At 42.2% G+C, this 19,229-nt stretch overlaps 1 protein-coding gene across 5 annotated transcripts in view; it reads right to left on the bottom strand.

The window, feature by feature from the left end:
* The window catches only part of LOC105483690 (transmembrane and coiled-coil domain family 3), a 308,537-nt gene that overhangs the window by 116,117 nt on the left and 173,191 nt on the right, over nucleotides 1-19,229 (bottom strand). Inside the window, exon 2 of one of the 5 annotated variants that reach the window (XM_011744669.3) lies at nucleotides 14,716-14,814. The exons of the other annotated variants lie outside the window; for them this stretch is intronic. Coding sequence (XP_011742971.1) covers nucleotides 14,716-14,814 — 99 coding nt within the window. The remainder of the gene's footprint in view (nucleotides 1-14,715; nucleotides 14,815-19,229) is intronic. 5 annotated transcript variants of the gene reach the window in all.

Genomic DNA, 19,229 nt, shown 5'->3' with positions numbered 1-19,229 from the left:
CTTGAGTAGCTGGGACCACCGGCGTAAGCCCAACTGGGATTATGACTTAATAAAGAACATCCCAGGTGATTTCTGATACCAGTGGTCCTGTGAACCAATTCTCAAAACCAGGGTCAGTAACTGACACCTTAGAAATATTTTTCTGTGTAGGCCAGGCACAGTGGCTCACACCTGTAATCCCAGCACTTTGGGAGGTCAAGGCAGGAAGAATGTTTGAGGCCAGGAGTTCAAGACCAGCCTGGCCAAAGTGGTGAAATCTCGTCTCTACTAAAAATTAGCTGGCCATGGTAGCACGTGCCTGCAGTCCTAGCTACTCAGGAGGATAAGGCTTAAGAATCACTTGAACCCAGGAGGCAGAGGTAGCAGTGAGCCGAAGCTGTGCTATTGCACTCCAGCCTGGGTGGCAAAGTGAGACTCCAACTCAAAAAAAAAAAAAAAAAAGAAAGAAAAAAGAAACATTTATGCACATAAATTTATTTCCTGTATCAGAAAAAGATGGAAAAACTTTTAATTCTCCAAATGTGGGTCTGTCCTTTTTGAAAATAATGTTCCTTGAAGCCTAATCCTTGGATTCCATAATAATGAGTTTGACTATTAGTTACCACTTATTCTGGTAATTTCTAAAGTCTCGTTTTACTTTTTTTTTTTTTTTGAGACGGAGTCTCACTCTGTCACTCAGGCTGGAGTGCAGTGGCGCAATCTCAGCTCACTGCAAGCTCCGCCTTCCGGCTTGACACCATTCTCCTGTTTCAGCCTTCCGAGTAGCTGGGACTACAGGCGTCTGCCACCATGCCCGGCTGATTTTTAATAGAGATGGGTTTCACCATGTTAGCCAGATGGTCTCGATCTCCTGACCTCATGATCCGCCCACCTCGGCCTCCCAAAGTACTGGGATTACAGGCGTGAGCCACCATGCCCGGCCAGTCTCGTTTTACTTCTTATTGCTGATGAAGCACAAGTTATTTTACTGTTTCTTCCCAAGGCTGTGTACTGGTAATAATTTTCTTTAAGAGAGGCCAGGATCTTGACGTGGTCCTGATTCTGGAGCCAGGAAGCCTGAGTCTTGCTTTATTACGAACTCTGAGGTTTCTTTTCAAATGGCTACAGTCAGGCTGATATTGGCAATGATGAATATGATGCAGAAACAGCCCCAGTCTCTGAAGCAGAAGGTGTTCACAAACCTGCTTTCTAAAATTCACTAACATCTGATATGATATACATCCATCCCTCAAGGGTCTAGAATACAGGATGTCAGGAGAGAATGAGGTTGTAAATATAGAATCTGCTCCAGCACTGGCCAGTCTGAACATTTCTTTCCCTTGGCTCCAGCATAGCATTTAAGACCAATAAAACCACAGACTCTAGAGGCAGAGACTTCCTGAGTTTCAAATCCCAGCTCCAACACTTACTACTGTGTGAACCTGGGCAAGTTACTTAACTTCTGTGTGCCTCAAGTTTTAAGTTTTTCATCTATAAAGTGCTGTAGGGGGAAAATATATTTTCTTCTATCCATCTTAGGTGCATTGGCTAGGGCTCCTGTAATAAAAGCCAAATTAATATGAGAGAAGCACACAAATTTATTTAATAAGTTTTACATGACACAGCAGCCTTCATAAAGAAAGGAAACCACAGAGAAGCAATGAAACCTGAGTGTTTTTCATAGTAGGTTGATGAAGAGGATGGTGGTGGAGAAATGTGACAGGGCAAAGGGTGTAAGGTGATTTCAGTGACCTGTAGGAACGTAGCAAGGCCTGTTTGTATTCGTCTCTGTGTCCCATCACTTTCAGAGATAAGGATGCTCCTTCCATTTGAATATAGGGAAGGCATCTCTCACGTGAGTGTTTCATGACCCTCTTCAAGGGAAGCTCAGAAAATCTGTCCTAGATTTTACGATGTGCTTCAGGAGGGAGGGGTGAAGGAAAGGTAAGAGAGACCTTCCTGTGTCTGCGTTTTCTCATATTCCTTCAGATTAAAATAGGCAGTATGCCCAAGTGCCATATATTGGGGTAGTGTGTCCTGAACCCCATCAATGGGATGTTACAAGAATAGGATTGGCACATAGTGCTACGTGAGCGTTTATTAGTATAGGGTGGTCATGTGGCCCAAGCTCTCCATGACACTTTGTTCCAGGACTTTTGCTGAATGAGATGCTTCTGCTAGAGTTGATAAACGGGGAAGAATTTAAGCGGAGAACTGCCAGGGGCCACCTGCGGAGAAAGCCTTCCTGAGAGTGAAGCTATTGCAGAGGAACGAGGGCTGAGAGGTGGAGACAGTGTGGGATTTAATGCTAATGCTTAAGACGTAGGTCCAGTCACGCCTGGATATCTAGTGTGAACTTTTCAGCGACACGGGCTGTGAAAACTTTCTTTTCTCACTTGACTTGACTTGGGTTGGTTTCGATGGTCAGAGGCATTTGAACCGAAGCGACTCCATCTTGAATAGGGGCTGGGTAAAATGAGGCTGAGACCTGCTGGGCTGCATTCCCAGGAGGTTAGGAATTCTAAGTCACAGGATGAGATAGGAGGTCGGCACAATTTACAGGTCACAAAGACCCTGCTGATAAGAGGTTGTGGTAAAGAAGCCGGCCAAAATCCACCAAAAACAAGATGGCAAAGAAAGTGACCTCTGGTTGTCCTCGTCATTCATTATACACTAATTATAATGCATCAGCATGCTAAAGACACTCCTACCAGTGCCATGACAGTTTACAGATGCCATGGCAATGTCAGCAAGTTACTCTATATGGCCTAAGATGGGGGAGGAATCCTCAGTTCCTGAAATTGCTCACCCCTTTCCTGGAAAATTCATGAATAATCTACCCCTTGTTTAGCATATAATCAAGAAATAACTATATATATATACTCAGTGGAGCAGCCCATGACACTGCCCTGCCTATGGAGTAGCCATTCTTTTATTCCTTTTCTTTCCAATAAACTTGGTTTCTCTCTATGGACTTACCCCAAATTCTTTCTTGCACAAGGTCCAAGAACCCCCTCTTGGGGGTCTGGATTGAGACCCCTTTCTGGTAACATTATCACCTTCCACCGAAGAATTCTGACCTAGCTTTATTGAGATATAATTCACTTACTATCCAGTTCACCTATTTCAAATATACAATGCAGTGGTTTTTAGCATATTCACAGAGCTGTGCAACCATCAACACAACTGTTGGAATGTTGATCTAAAGATCCTCAGAGATGGCTCAGTAGGCCTGGGATGTAGAATGTGGACAGGCATGTGTGATTCTGCTTCCAACGTCACCACGATTTTGTTTTGTTTTGTTTTTGAGACAGGGTCTCATTCTGTTCTCCAAGCTAGAGTGCAGTGGGTCCCTGCAGCCTCGACCTCCTGGGCTCAGGTGATCCTCCTACCTCAGCCTCCTGAATAACTGGGACTACAAGCACACACCACCATGCCTTTTTTTTTTGACGGAGTCTCGCTTTGTCCCCCAGACAGGAGTGCTGTGGCGCGATCTCGGCTCACGGCAAGCTCCTCCCCCTGGGTTCATGCCATTCTCCTGCCTCAGCCTCCCGAGTAGCTGGGACTACAGGCGCCTGCCACCACGCCAGGCTAATTTTTTGTATTTTTAGTAGAGATGGGGTTTCACCGTGTTGGCCAGGAAGGTCTCGATCTCCTGATCTCGTGATCCACCCGCCTTGGCCTCCCAAACTCCTGGGATTACAGGTGTGAGCCACCATGCCCGGCCTTTTTTTTTTTTTTGGAAAGATGGGATTTTGCCATGTTGCCCAGGCTGGTCTCGAACTCCTGGGCTTAGGGGATCCTCCCATCTTGGCCTCCCAAACTGCTGGGATTACAGGTATGAGCCACTGTGCCTGGTCTCACAATTTTGAAACTACTTCTTTTTTTTTCTAAGACCAAGTCTCACTCTGTCGCCCAGGCTGGAGTGCAATGGTGCAATCTCAGCTCACTGCAACCTCTGCCTCCCGGGTTCAAGTGGTTTTCCTGCCTCAGCCTCTCGAGTAGTTGGGATTACAGGCGCACACCACCATGCCAGGCTAATTTTTGTATTTTTAGTAGAGACAGGGTTTCACCATATTGACCAGGCTGGCCTTGAACTCCTGACCTCGTGATCCACCTGCCTCGGCCTTCCAAAGTGCTGGAATTACAGCCATGAGCCACCACAACTACTTTTAAAGTTGGAATTATCAACTTTTTGATTTGGAAGTAATGAAAGTCCAGCAGAGTATAACGGAAAAGGAAACAAACTAAGAGTTAGCACTCCTGCTTTCTTTAAAGAGACATTAGAAAATCCCTATAGTCCCTTTATACTCTCAATAACTTGGCCAGGCACAGTGGCTCACAGCATTAATCCCAGCACTTTGGGAGGCCAAGGTGGGTGGATCACAAGGTTGGGAGTTCTAGACCAGCCTGACCAACATGGTGAAACCCCGTGTCTACTAAAAATACAAAATTAGGCAGGGGTGGTGGCGCATGCCTGTAATCCCAGCTACTTAGGAGGCTGAAGCAGTAGAATCTCTTGAACCCGGGAGGCAGAGGTTGCGGTGAGCTAAGATAGTGCCATTGCACTCCAGCCTGGGCAACAAGAGCAAAACTCCGTCTCAAAAACAAAAGAGAAACAACTAATTATCTAATATTTCAGATGACAAAACTGAGGGCCAGTGAGGGTAACTAAACTGCCAATAAACCTGAAGGCCAGTGAGGTTAAGCAAACTGCCCGAGCTCACAGAGGTACTCACTTTTAGACACATTCAAGAATTCAGTTCAGTTTTCTATGTTGTTAGTTTCAAGCAGTTCTTACTTTTTCTGCAGGATTTCATACTCAACACTCAGGTCAGTCTCTTGAAATGCCTGGAGGTTAAGAGGGTCTTTGTGGTACTAGTCAAACATTCATTCAATTCTGTTTTCATTCATTGAGGAAATACACTGTGATTATGATAGTCCCTATATTTATGTTAAATTCAGTGCATCTGTCTCTTTAGATAAAATAGTGTTATACTCACAACCTGGAGAAAAATCAATATACTTGCCCTAAAGCAGGATATAATAGGAAATTTCCAAAATATTCTGTGGTATTTATTGGGTTAGGTAAATAATAAATTGGCAAGTTTCGACAAACATTTATGAAATAGTCTTAGTTTGTAGGAGCAGGAGTTTTAATTACCATGTAGTGCTGCTGGGGATAAGGAAGGATCATGGTTAGGAGCGTAACTGCACTCTTCATCTAATAAAAAGAAAGAGATTTGATAATCAAACTGGAAATATAGAATAATTTGACTTCGAATAGCCCTTGAGGCTTCAGGTAACTTCTCAAAAACATGAAAAACAACCCCTTAGCTATTACTAATTACAAATCTGTGTATCTGGGCACATAAGGACTCTCTATACCGGCTGTGGAAATTTTTAGAAACACATTTCCTGGAAGAACCTGAGAGGTTGGATCTGGCCAAAAAAATATAATACAGTCTGTGGCAGGATGCATTGTACTTAACCATATTCAAGGACAGAAAGGCATTTGTTTTATCTGGGATATCCTGTGAAAACACATTAAGAACACCCAGGGAAACATCGTCAGCAGGGATATTATTTGTGGTCATCGTTGTTTTTAATGTGTGTTTTTTCCTTATTAATTCTAGACAAAGTAATTTGAATCTTGTAAAAAAGTACTGCACGCCAACCTGGGCAATATAGCAAGACTACGTCTCTAAACACAAAATAAATAAATAAATAAATTACAAGCAAGAGGTGGTAGAATTTTTAAACTGAGTTCATTGGTGAGGATCTTGCATGGAGTTCAAGGGAAAACAGTGTAAAGGAGATGAAACACTGTCCATAATTCCACCGTCTTGATAGAACTATTCTGAGAACTTTGATGCCTTTTTTGTGTTACTTTTCTTCTAAGTATTCATTGTATATACTTGTAACTGGGAAGTGACAAAGTTCTAAGAGATCCTGGCAAGTACTGCCACCCCCAACTCATCACCACAACACTATCCTTCCCTTCCCCACTCCCCTCCAACACACATATATTCGCAGCCTTCAAAACCAACAAGACCAATCTCATCATGATTTGTTTTTAAAAATTTTTTTAGAGACAGAGTCTTGGTATGTTGCCCAGGCTGGTTTCAAACTCCTGGGCTCAAATGATCCTCCTCCTTTAGCCTCCCAGTTGCTGGGATTACAGGCATTTTAAATTCACGACCAGAAACTAGGACTGCCAATTGGCAATCCTACCACATTCCCTGGTCGATTTACTCTGCCACGCTGCTAGATGGTGAATTCATACTCCTCTTTCCTCAAACTTCCGACACCTCCTCCTCCTCCATCTCCACTCTTGGCTTATGATCTTGTTTTCTACTCTCTGAAAAATAGTTGAAGCAATCAGGAGAGAATTTCCACACATTCCCTCTACTACATCTATTCCCACCTGCTCCTGTGCCCATATATACTCTGCCTCCCTCCTGCTGCCATGGATGAACTGTCTGTGACCCTGAGGCCAACCCCTTTCCTCATCTTCTGCAGTCCGAGCCCCCTTCCCTACTTAGGGGCCCTGCACCAGCAATTCTGCCCTCTTTCCTGCATTGTCATATTTTCCCTCTCCATGGATCACTTCCAATGGCATACAACCATGCTGGTATTTCCCCCACCCTTAAATACCCCTCTCTTGACCCCATTAACCTTTGTCAAAACTAAGTCAAATCCGGTCATTCCTGTCCGAAAGCCCCTAATGGCTCTCATCTCATTTAGAGAAAAGTCACAATCCTACAAAACCCTATATAGTCAGAGCCCATCTACTTACTACTCTACAGCCTGTGTTCCCTGTTCCTAGAACACACCCCAGGCCTCCTTGCTCAAGGCCTTCGTATCTGCTGTTTCCTGAAAGGCTCTCTGGGTATCTGAATGTTCATTCCCTCACTTCACATCTTTACTCAAATGCCATCTTTTCAGAGAGGCTTTCTTTGGCCTCCCTATGCAAAATTACAACCACACTCCCTCATATTCCCTATCTCTCTCCCCTGCTTTATTTTTCTTCCTAGCACTTAACGCTTTCTAACCTGCCATACCAACCTTACTTGTTAGGTTTATTGACTGTTTCCCCCATTTGAATATAAGCCCCATGACAGCAAAAAAATTTTTTGTCTGTTGTGTTTGCTGCCAAACTTATTCCCTAGTTAGCACTGTAGTGCCTGCTACATAGTAGCTGCTCAGTAAAAGACGGCCATAATGTAGATCATCTTAAAGTTTGCACAGTCATGTTCGTTTATGATTCTTCTGCAGCCTCTGCTTAGAGTTCTCTGAATCAAACCCATGGACCTCATTTTACCATGGTCTACGGTGTACGTGTCTTTTTGTCTTTCAAATAAAATCTGACTGTCGAATGAGAAAAGCGAAGGACCTGGAGTGCCTTCAGCAATGCACTGAGTCTCTTTCCTCCCTTTCATTTTGGTTTCTACTAAGTTTGGTTTGGAGAGAGGAAGCATTTGTGTCTATCTTGGAGAGAGAGCAGAGAAGATCTTGCAGGGGGTTTCAGCATGAGTATTTGGCAACAGAAAGGATGATTCAGAGCTTGAATGTGAAACCCATACAGAGGCTAAGGGGAAAAAACAGGAGCTAGAAAGAGAAGGGAGAATCAGTCATATCGCCTGAGAATATGGTTCTCTGGATCAGGAAGACACTGTGGCCCAAAGCAGATTCCAAAGATCAAAGGAGAGGTGGCATTCCACACCAGGAATAAAGGTTTAACCTTGGTTGAAAGTAAACATAAAAGCAAATCACCACAGGATAAAGATTTCAAAACAACAGGGAGGCAGTGAGCTCTGAAGTCAGAAAGACATCGCTCTAAGGCCAGCTTCCACCACCTCGGAGCCCTGGGATGCAGTTCTCAGGGTTGCAAAGGATTTCAGTGCAAAGCCTGGAGCACTGTCTGGCAAACGGTGGGGCCTTGAGGGATGTTAGCTCCTTCCCCTGCTACAGCCTCCACTGCATTCCCACAGCCCTGCACCATGTAAGACACATAGCAGATGCTCAAGAAATACTAGTTTGAGGAACGGATGAGTAACACAAGAGGAATCAGTTCCCAAATCAAGCTGCCTCTGCCCTCACACCAGACTTCATAGAATTCACTTGCTTTTTCGTCACTTTCCTGCATCCCCTTGCCCTCTGCCTCACTCCCAAAACCATCTTCACGTGTGTTGTTTGTGCTCCCACTCCACAATGGAGCCGGCGTCAGCTACGTCAATCCTCCAGCTGCCAAACGTTCATTTCCATTTAAACACATCGTGTTTTAGCAAAGAAACGTGGACTAAGGAGGCACGGTGCATACACCAGCCTCCATTTATTACTCCAGGCTGACAGATTTTTTTTTAGCAGAGTCTTGTTTTTCTCCTCTGAAGGAAAGCTTGTTTCCATAGAAGGATTTCCCCTCTTTGTGTTCTTGCTTCATTCACAGTTTTAGCGTTTACTTTTGCTTTTTATCTTTGCATAATCCTTGCTGTTTTAAGAATCTGACGAGACTCTGAACTAGAGTCCCTCACCCTCCCCTGTAAATATCTGTGGTTCACGCCAATAGTGGCTGACACATTTCCCTAGTTTTCCTTCACATCTTTGTCATGTGAAAAATGCTGGTAAATCATGTGGACAAGCCTCAGATGACTTGGTATTTGTTCATGGGACATTTTTCAAATCTTTCTGCCAAGATTTTGTGCAATAATCAGTTTATTTTAATGCAGTTCACGGACAGAGGGTTCCCGTTCTGCATCGGCTGCACAACCACTGACCTGTCTGTAAGTCCAGCAAGGGTCTGGAGGTGGAGGGCCTCAATGCTTGGAAGGCCAGGAGGCCCTCTGCTCAGGGAACAGCTGTGCTCATGGAAGCAAGTGGCTGGCCTCCAGGACTAGCTCATAAGCAATGGGGAAACTAGGGTTGACAAATGCTTGGTGGAACAGCAAAAAAAGGGATGCCATCGGGGTACCCCCAGCATGAGTGAGGGCAGGGGACTTTTCTTGTTTTGTTCATGATGTCCCCAGCACAGCTCAGACTGGCGTTCTGTAAATATTTGTGGAATGAATAAATGAATGAATGAGGTAGGATAGGGTACCACAAGAATCCCAATAAAATGGAGAGTTTTGAAAGGGATTAAATTGCTATTGTCATGTTTAATTTTACTAGAAAATATTTGTCATTCTACTGAAACACCAGGATGGTGGGGTCTAGAGAAAAAAATACTAGTCACCATTTTTTTTTTTCCATATAAGACAAACCAAAGCAAGGAACTTCATTTTTTAAAATTTATTTTTTAATTTTAAATGTTTTTTTTTTCTGGGTACACAGTAGGTGTATATATTTATGGGGTGCATGAGATGGTTTGATGCAGGCATGCAATGTGAGACAAGCACATTATGCAGAATGGGGCATCCATCCCTTCATGCATTTATTCTTTAATTACAAACAATCCAATGATATGCTTTAAGATATTTTAAAAATATACAGTTAAGCTATTGTTGACTATAGTCACCCTATTGTGCTATCAAATAGTAGGTCTTATTCCTTCTATTTTTTTTTTTTTTTTGTATCCATTAACAATCCCAACCTCCCCGCCAACCCTCACTACCCTTCCCAGCCTCTGGTAACCATCCTGTTACTCTCTATGTCTATGAGTTCAATTGATTGGATTTTTAGATCCCACGTAATAGGGGACTTCAGGCAAAAAACTGATGCCTACTATGTGCCAAACATGGTGGTAAGTAGGAGGTGAGAAACCGACAACTTGTATATATAACTCTATATGCCTGGAGTTATTATGTATGCAAACATACAGAGTTACAATAATTCAGCACTTGCCGCATGCCAGACACTATGTAATTCTTCTACTACCATTAAGATGTTGTAGCATTATTATTTCCATGTTACAGATTTAGAAACTGAAGCTCTCAGACATTAAAAAAAAAACAAACCCAGCTCAATATAAGGTAACCTTGAAAATAACATGACACTCGAATTTTCCAATGAAAAAATTACCCTCTTCCAGAGATTTTTGGCTAATCTGAATTAAAAAGCTTTTAGAAATGACAGCACAAAATCTCATACACATTGTTCAAAATAAGAAACCTACCAAGGTCACTGACTTAATTTTTCCTTTGGTCAAAAGAAGAAGAGACAGAAATAAATTTTCGAATTTATTTCTCAGAGAATAGCTGTGCCCACTGATCAAACTTAATGTAATCTTTGGGAGTTACAGTTACCAATTTGAATAATGTTACTCCATGACAATTAATTAGCATGTAATGTTATTTCCATCTGAGACGATATTAAATTTTAGAAAGTCTAGATGTCTCCAAGTGGGCTTCTTAGAGATAACTCTGAAAGGATGTTTAATGGTAACGAAACACAGGGTAGGATTTTACTGTGGGAATGTTTTCAGGCTTCCATTTTATCCAGCAGCTTTCCTCTGAATGGCTTTACTGTTTAGCACTCAGTGTCACGCGTGCTCTCTCTCTCTCTCTCTCTCTATATATATATATATAAATACACACACACACACACACACACACACACACACACACACACACATATATATATATATATTTGATACTGAGTCTTGCTCTGTTGCCCAGGCTGGAGTGCAGTGGTGTGATCTTGGCTCACTGCAGCCTCCTCCTCCTGAGTTCAAGTGATTCTCCTGTCTCAGTCTCCCAAGTAGCTGGGACTACAGGCACACGCCACCACACCCAGGTAATTTTTGTATTTTTATTAGGGACAGGGTTTCGCCAAGTTGTCCAGGCTAGTCTTGAACTCCTAAGCGCGCGTCATCCACCCACCTAGGCCTCCCAAAGTGCTGGAATTACAGGTGTGAGAAACTGCAGTCCCTATATTTACATCAACAGCCTCTCTTAGAGGCCTGGAGTTTCTTTATGATATGGTTTGGCGGTGTCCCCACCCAAATCTCATCTTTAATTGTAGTTCCCGTAATTCCCACATGTAGTGGGAGGGCCCTGGTGGGAGATCACTGCATCATAGGGGCAGTTTCCCCCATACTGTTCTCATGGTAGTGAGTAAGTCTCACGAGATCTGATGGTTTGATAAGAGGAAACCCCTTTGGCTTTGTTCTCATTCTCTCATCTGCTGCGATGTAAGATGTGCATTTCACCCCCCACCGTGGTTGTGAGGCCTTCACAGCCATGTGGAACTATGAGTCCATTATAAATTACCCAATCTTGAGTATGTCTTTATCAGCAGCGTGAAAACGGACTAATACAACCAGCAATGCTAAAAAGGAAAAATACACTTTCAAGACCACAGACAAGATTTTATTTGCTGGGTCTGAATCAGATACGCAGACCGCAGACAAATCTAAGGCTAAGTGAAAGCATATGAGAAGAAACAGATTTTCAAGGAAGGAATGTGAGACCTATAGCATTGTTCTTCCAGGGATGTAAATAATGTGATCATCGGACATCTACTATCTATCAGTTTCATTCAATACACATATTTCAAATGTCTTTATCATGATTAGAGCCAGCCATTTTTGAGCCAACTAACCATTTTCTGAAGTCTTTGTCCTATCTACTTTGTTTTCTCCATAGAAACACACATGAAAGTAAACACAGCCCCTTCCTCCACTACACTTCTTAAGTAGCTGCATATTACTCCAGAATTTATTACCAATTCTCTAAATTGAACATCGGGTTATTTCCTAATGCTCAATATTACAAAGGACATTGAAATGAACATCCCTATGACGAAGCTTCTACACATGATCTTAATGATTTCCATAGAATACTGTTATATGCATGTGCCTAAGGTCTTTAATACACATTGCCAAACTCTCCAGAAAGATCATGTTATAGTTAAGGTCAACTTTTCACTGTGTTTCCTGGTATCATCATTGCCACATTTGCCAGCATTTGGCTGTAACACTCAATAATTTTTTTTCAAAACCATTTTGATTATAGTATATAAGAAGCAAAGTAGGTAAAGTACACAAGCTAAAGTATACAGTCTGATGAATTTTTACATAGGTATGCCTCTGTAACACCACTTGTATCAAAATACAGAATATTTCCAACACCCGGAATGTTTCATTATGACTCTTCCAAATCAGTACTTCCCAGCCCCACCCTGGCATAAGGGGTAATCTTTTTTTTTTTTTTTTTCAAACTTCCTTCCATAACCATTAAGTTTTACCTCTTCCTGAACTTCATAAAAGTACTCTTTTTTTTCTTTTTTTTTTTTCTTTTAAAGTACTCTTTTAGTGTCTGGCTTATTTCACCCAACATGATAGCTTTGAAATTCATCCATGTTCCTGAATGTTCCATTAGTTTATTATATTTTAATTAGTTCATTATTTGTATTGCTATGAAGTATTTCACTGTATAGGAAGCACCACATTTTATTGTATCCATTCCCCTGTTGATACCCACTTGGATTATTAATTAGTTTGGGGCTGTCAGGAATAAGGCTGATACGGACACTATTGTGCATGTCTTTTAGAAGACACAGGTACACATTTCTCTTGGTTGTATACCTAGTAGTGGAACTGCTATACATGGGGTGAGTATATGTTTAGCTTCAGTGGAAATTGCTGGTTTTTCAAAATGGCTGAACCAACTTAAATTCCCACCACCAATAATGTGTGAGAGTTTCAGTTATTTCACATAATTACCAACATACTGCCTAAACCTTAAGGTACTTGGTAGATATATGACATGACAGTCTTTACATGTTCAATTTTTATATCAGTAATTTATTCTAGATTTTAGCTGTAGTACACAGACTACAATAATGAGGGAGGAAGTTTAGTCAGTTGATTTAAGTGGTTGATCCTAGGTAAAGAGGGTCCCAATTATCCTGGTTAGCATGTCTGAGACCATCCAAAACAAGGGTCCCCCACCCCGGGGCCATGGGCTGATGGTGGGAGCTGGGCTGCATAGCAGGAGGTGAGCGGCAGGCGAGCGAGCAAGTGAGCAAGCAAGTGAAGCTTCATCTGTATTTACAACTGCTGCCCATCACTCACATTACCACCTGAGCTCCGCCTCCCATCAGCTCAGAGGCAGCATTAGATTCTCATAGGAGCACGAAACCTATTATGAACTGTGCACGCGAGGGATCTAGGTTGGGTGCTCCTTACAAGAATGTAATGCCGGAGGATCTGTCACTGTCTTCCATCCCCCCGAGATGGGACTGTCTAGGTGCACGAAAACAAACTCAGGGCTCCCACTGATTCTACATTATGGTGAGTTGTATAATTATTTCATTATATATTATAATGTAATAATAATAGAAATAAAATGCACAATAAATGTAATATACTTTACTCATCCCCAAACTATCCCTTCTCCCCAACCTGCCCACTGTCCGAAAAATTATCTTCCATAAAACTGGTCCCTGGTGCCAAAAAGGTGGGGGACTATTGATCTAAAGTGCAAAAATGTCAAAGAAAAATCCATATAACATTTCAACTCAAGTTATTCACCTCCAAGATGAACCTCTAAGATGTGACTGTCTATAATATGCCACAGAGTCAACAATCTAAAGAAAGATACAGGCATCTGTATCTCAAATCTAATTTAAGAGGGTCTATGTTACTCTGCACATTAAGACTTCTCATCTCAATGAGAAGTCTCAAAAATTGTTAAAAAAATCTATTAAAAATTATAATAAGGCCTATAAAAGCTTTAGACTTAATCTAGTTGAGACCTTTCATGTCCCTGAGAAGCATGTATTACTGTTCATTCTATAAATAAGTGAACTGAGGTTTTTTTAAGAGATATGGCTACTGATACAGTCAATCAGTCTCAAAGGCTATGTAGAAGAAGCAGTTTCAATTCTTTGTCCTCCAACTAATCCATTGCCAGACTCTTTCCAAATGCACACTTACAAAAAGTAATTTGTAACCGATTACCTGGAAGATCTAGCCATCCGTTAAACAGCTGGAGCCAAGGAGAAAGTCAGAATCTGCATGAATGCGAAGAAGTGTGCAAAACTGAATTTGTGATCTGCCCCACCATTTCCTGGGCATGCCCAGGGTGGCAGCGGTGCTGATCCCTTCCACCTGCCCCTCGAGATCCACCCCACCTTCTCTGGGAGTCCATTGTACATGGCTGCATCCATGGACATGGCGTCCAGCTGGGCTCGCCCCTGAGGAGCAGCAGCAGGGGGAAGGAGAGAGAAGAGGGAGGCTGGGGTACTTATTTCCCTTGTTCCCTTCTCTGTGGCTCACTGTGGGCTGGCTCCATCCTCTAACGGAAGGGCACAGCTTGGGGTCAGGAAGCCCCCTCCACAGAGCCTTTTCGCCCCCAGGTTTGGGTAAGTACTCCCTTCCCTCCTCAGGTCTTGGGCTGGTGTTAGCCCTTCTGTGACTAACCTGAAGGAGCTCTGCAATGATCTGCATTTTCTCTCTACCTTTGTAAGAAGTTACTTCATTAATGCTTTTCAGATGATCTAATTTGGGTATATCATCTGTTTCCTGTTTGGGCTCTAGGTGATACTGTAGTCTTGTCAAAGCCCGGGGCTGAAGACATCATAATAAATGAAAAGAAGGGCTCCATTGGAAATATCATGAATGACACGTCTAGTCTTAGGAGGTCTGGAGGAGGAAAAAGGAATGAATGAGCTTTTCCCTACTGACTCATAAACCACCTAAGAAGAGTTGGTGTTCTCCCCAGCACTGCTGCTATATAGCAAGGGGAGGGTAGGAAGAGGAAGAAGGAGGCAAAGGGCCACATACTGAGCACTTACTATGTGCCAGGTGCAGTACAGGACTTTCACACACATCATGTGATCACATGCTGTGTAATCTTGTTTCGACTGTAACCTCTCTTTGTCCCAGTTTTTCATCTGTAAAATGAGAATAATAGTAGGATCTATTTTGTAGCGTTGAGATTATTAAATGAGATAATACCTCTAAAGTGGCTAACACAAGACATCACATGTTCAATAAATATTAGCTATTAATAATGATGGTGACGACAACAGTAATGATTTTAAAAGTCTTATAATAATCTTCTAAAGTAGGTATTATTTTGCCCATTTTAAAAAGGAAACTAAGGCTCCACTGGTGATGTCACAAAGAAGAGGCAGACGGGAAATTAATCTGAATCCTGACGGCAAATCTTTATCGATTTTACCATCTCCACATCACCCTGCCCCTCAGTTGCCTCCCATGTGCCACAATTCACAGTCTATATAAGGGATGACATATACGTGACCCATGTGCTGTAATACTCTTCTCCCAGATGAGTGACGGACAACGGTCCTCTTTCGAGTTGACTCTCAGAATGCCTCCTAACACACTACCTGTCTTAGTCCTTTTTCTGCTGCAGTAACAGAATATCACAGACTGGGTAATTTATAAAGATCAGAAGTTTATTTGGCTCATGGTTCTGGAGGCTAGAAAGTCCAAGACTATGGCAACAGCAACTGGCCAGGGTCATCACCTAGGTATCATGTGGCAAGGAAGCAAGCACACAGGAAACAGAAAAAGGAGGACAAATGCATCCTTTTATCAGGAACCCATTCCTACAATAGCAGCATTAACTTAGTCAGGAGGGTAGATCCCTCATGGCCTAATAAGCTCTTAAAGGCCTCACCTCTTAATACTGTTACAGTGGCAATTAAGTTCCTAACACATAAACTTTTGGGGGAAACATTCAAACCACAGCACTACCTAAGCACCCACTAATAATCAATCCCAGTTGACCTGTGAGGTAAAGCTAATTTATCCTTGAGGAAAAACATTAATGCAGATGAACAGGACAAAGTCAGATTCAACCAAGACTGTGTGCTCCATAGATCAAAATTTTGCTTTGTTCACACCAGTATCCCTAGGTCCCAGAACAACGCCTGATATGTAGAAAGCACTCAGTAAATACTTGTTGAATAAGTGAGTGAATAAAAGGTATTATATAAAGACCCATGCCTTCAGGGAATTTACAGAGAATGAAGATAGACAAAAAGAACATAAACAGACCTAGTGCAAACTAGCCTAAGGTAGGTACCATAAAAGCATAGTCAGTTGTGGGTAAAATAAGAAGAGAGGGAAGTCTGAATTAGTATGGGTAACAGTGTTTAAAAAAGAATATGGTGTTGCTGCTTTCAAGTTATCTTAATCTAAGCTCACCCTCTTCTCAGGCTGATATTCTAATAGGCCTGCTTTAACAAGCAGATGAAAATAATTTATAATTAGTAACACTATTTACCTTAAACTGTTTACAACTTAAGTTCATAAATCTCTTTAGAGAGAACAAATGGGACTTTCAACCCAATTCTGGGTGGGTCAGTGGGAAAAAATGAGATCTTGAATTATTCGAACAAGAGCCCTAAAGTGCTATCACTTGTCCTTTTCTCACTGAAACCTAACAGGGGCCCACACAGAGACTTTCTCCTTTTCCTTTGCTCTAACATGGAAATAAGGTTTTTTTTTTTGTTTTTTGTTTTTTTAATTTTAAGAGTCATAGGCCAGGCGCTATGACTCAATCTATAATCCCAAGACTTTGTGAGGCAGAGGCAGGAGGATAACTTGAGTCCAGGAGTTCAAGACCAGCTTGAGCAACATAGGGAAACATCATATCTATTAAAGATAAAAATTTAAAAACTTAGCCAGCTGTGGTGGTGCACGCCTGTAAGTCCCAGCCACTTGGGAGGCTAAGGTGGGAGGATCACTTGAACCCAGGAGTTTGAGGCTGAAGTGAGCTACAGTCACACCACTGCACCCCAGCCTAGGCAACAGACCAAGATCTCATCTCAAAAAAAAGTAATACTTGTTCTAAAAAGTTCCAAAAACACAAAAGTTTAGACAGTAGAGAGTAAAAGCAAACCACCAACTTATCCCCAACCCAAATGACAACAGGTGTCAGCAGACTACGGCCTGTGGCCAAAGCCAGTCTGCACCTATTTTTATATAGCCTGTGAGCTTAGGATTGTTTTTATACTTTTAAATGACTGAAGACAGGAATAATATTATGTGACATGTGAAAATTATACAAAATTCAATGTTCAATGTCCATAAAGTTTTGGTAGCACATGGCCACATCCATCCCTTTATATAAAATCTGTGGCAACTTTCCAGTCAGAGCTGCAGGGTTGAGTAGCACCCCTCCCTGATCTAAAAGAATAGATTCTTTGGCCTTGCTAAAAAACACTTCTCTTTCTAACTCACCATCTCTTTTCTTTCTTTTTGAGACAGAGTCTCACTCTGTTGCCTAGATTGGAGTGCAGTGGCGTGATCTCAGCTTACTGCAACCTCTGCCTCCCAGGTTCAAGCAATTCTCCTGCCTCAGCCTCCCAAGTAGCTGGGATTACAGGTGTGCACCACCACACTTGGCTAACTTTTTTATATTTTTAGTGCAGAGGGGGTTTCATAATGTTGTCCAGGCTGGTCTTGAACTTCTGACCTCAGGTGATCCATGCATCTCGGCCTTGCAAAGTGCTGGGATTACAGGTATAAGCCACCGTGCCCAGCCCTAACTCACCATCTCTTATTCATCCATCTTTACGTGAAACAAATTGTGTAATATAACACCTCCCATTTGTCAATCTGCTTTTTTTTTTTTTCACTTAACTATTTACTGTGGCTGTCATACTCCAATCAGGTTGCTATAAAAGAATGCCCATGGATTGGGTGGCTTCTACACGACAGAAATTTATTTCTCACAGTTCTGGAGGCTGGGAAGTTCAAGATCAAGGCATTGGCAGACTCAGTTGTCTGGTAGGACCTGCTTCCTCATAGATAGAGCCTTCTTGTTGCATCCTCATGTGGTGGAAGGGGCAAACAAGCTCCACCCAGCCTAATCCCACTTATGAGGGCTCTACCCTCTTGACCTAATCACCTCCCAAAGGTCCCACCTCCTAATACCATTGCACTGGGGATTAAGTTTCAACATATGAATTGACCAGGGGTGGAGGCACACAAACATTCAGACTAGAGCAGTGCCCATCATTCTTTAGGTTTTCATAGAATAATCAACTTTCTAATACATATGTCAATATCACCCATATCCCTATCAAGTTTCTTACAGGCATTTCATGACCAGTCATGCATTCAAAAGCATCTCTTCCCTACCTCACTTATCTTGCTGGGGAATCAGCACAGAGAGTACATACTGCAAAGGGCTCAGAAGAAATGGGAGCTATAACCTTATGACTTCCCTTTGCAGTAAACACAATGACCCTGGTAATCACTGTCCAACTTGGCAGGTCCAGTGTGGTGGAACACACCCTGGGTGACTGTGCAGTTTGGTTGGGATAATATTTGCCAAGCAAATGTCTTGGGTAAGTGGGGAGCCCCAACCAGAAACGTGAGATGGTAGTCTTCTGCTCATTTAGCAATGTGAAGAATTAACTTTAGACTGCATAGTTTTCATACCTAATTTCTAGCAACTCACAGATTCATAGAGAAACTGATTTTACATTGGCTTACTTCCTACAATTATTTTGATGTCACTTTGTTGATATTCTACTAGCAAATGTGTTTCTTCCCTAGAAAGTTTCAATTTGGTCAGCAAATGTGTACTACTATAGGTGGTCTTTGGTATTTGCTTTAGTGAGGATAGAGAAAAGAACATTTGTAGCATGCGAAAATAATTCCTGGAGTGATTTCCAGGAATGGCTTGAATTAAAAGTTAACTTTTTGCTAGGAGAAACTTTCTATGATAGCACTAAAATTAAAGAAAGCAAAAACATTTTTTGATCTTACATATGATTCTAATGTATATTAGTTAAGCAAAATTGGCTGGTGTTCCAGGTACTGCTATATAATATGCCATCCCAAAAATTGGTGGCCTAAGACAATACTAGTCATTTATTTTTCTCATGAAATCTGCAATTCGAGCAGTGCTCAGCGGGAACAGCTCATCTCTGCTCTATGGGGCATTAACTGGGGTCATTCAATTGAGGCTGGAGGATCCACTTCCAAAATGGCTCTCTCACATGGTTGGCAAGTTGCTGCTGGCTGTGGGCTGGGAGCTAAGCTGGGCTGTCAGCCAGTGTCCACACTTCCTTTCCATGTGGACCTCTCTATGGGCTTCTCACAGCTTGGCAACTGGATTCTAAGAGTCAGTATTCAAAGACACCAAGGCAGACGCTACAAATCTTCTTCCAGTCTAACTCGTAAGTCAAGCAGTGTCATCTCCACTGCATTCTACCAGTTAAGCAAATTGTTAAGACCAGCCCAAAGTCAAGGGGAGGATAATAAGATCCCACATCTCAATGAAAGGAGTTGCAAATAATTCATGACCACTTTTAATCTACCACAG

The sequence above is a fragment of the Macaca nemestrina genome, chromosome 10, assembly GCF_043159975.1.
Source record: "Macaca nemestrina isolate mMacNem1 chromosome 10, mMacNem.hap1, whole genome shotgun sequence".
In the NCBI taxonomy this organism is placed as follows: domain Eukaryota; kingdom Metazoa; phylum Chordata; class Mammalia; order Primates; family Cercopithecidae; genus Macaca; species Macaca nemestrina.
This window is presented reverse-complemented; position numbering and strand designations above follow the sequence as displayed.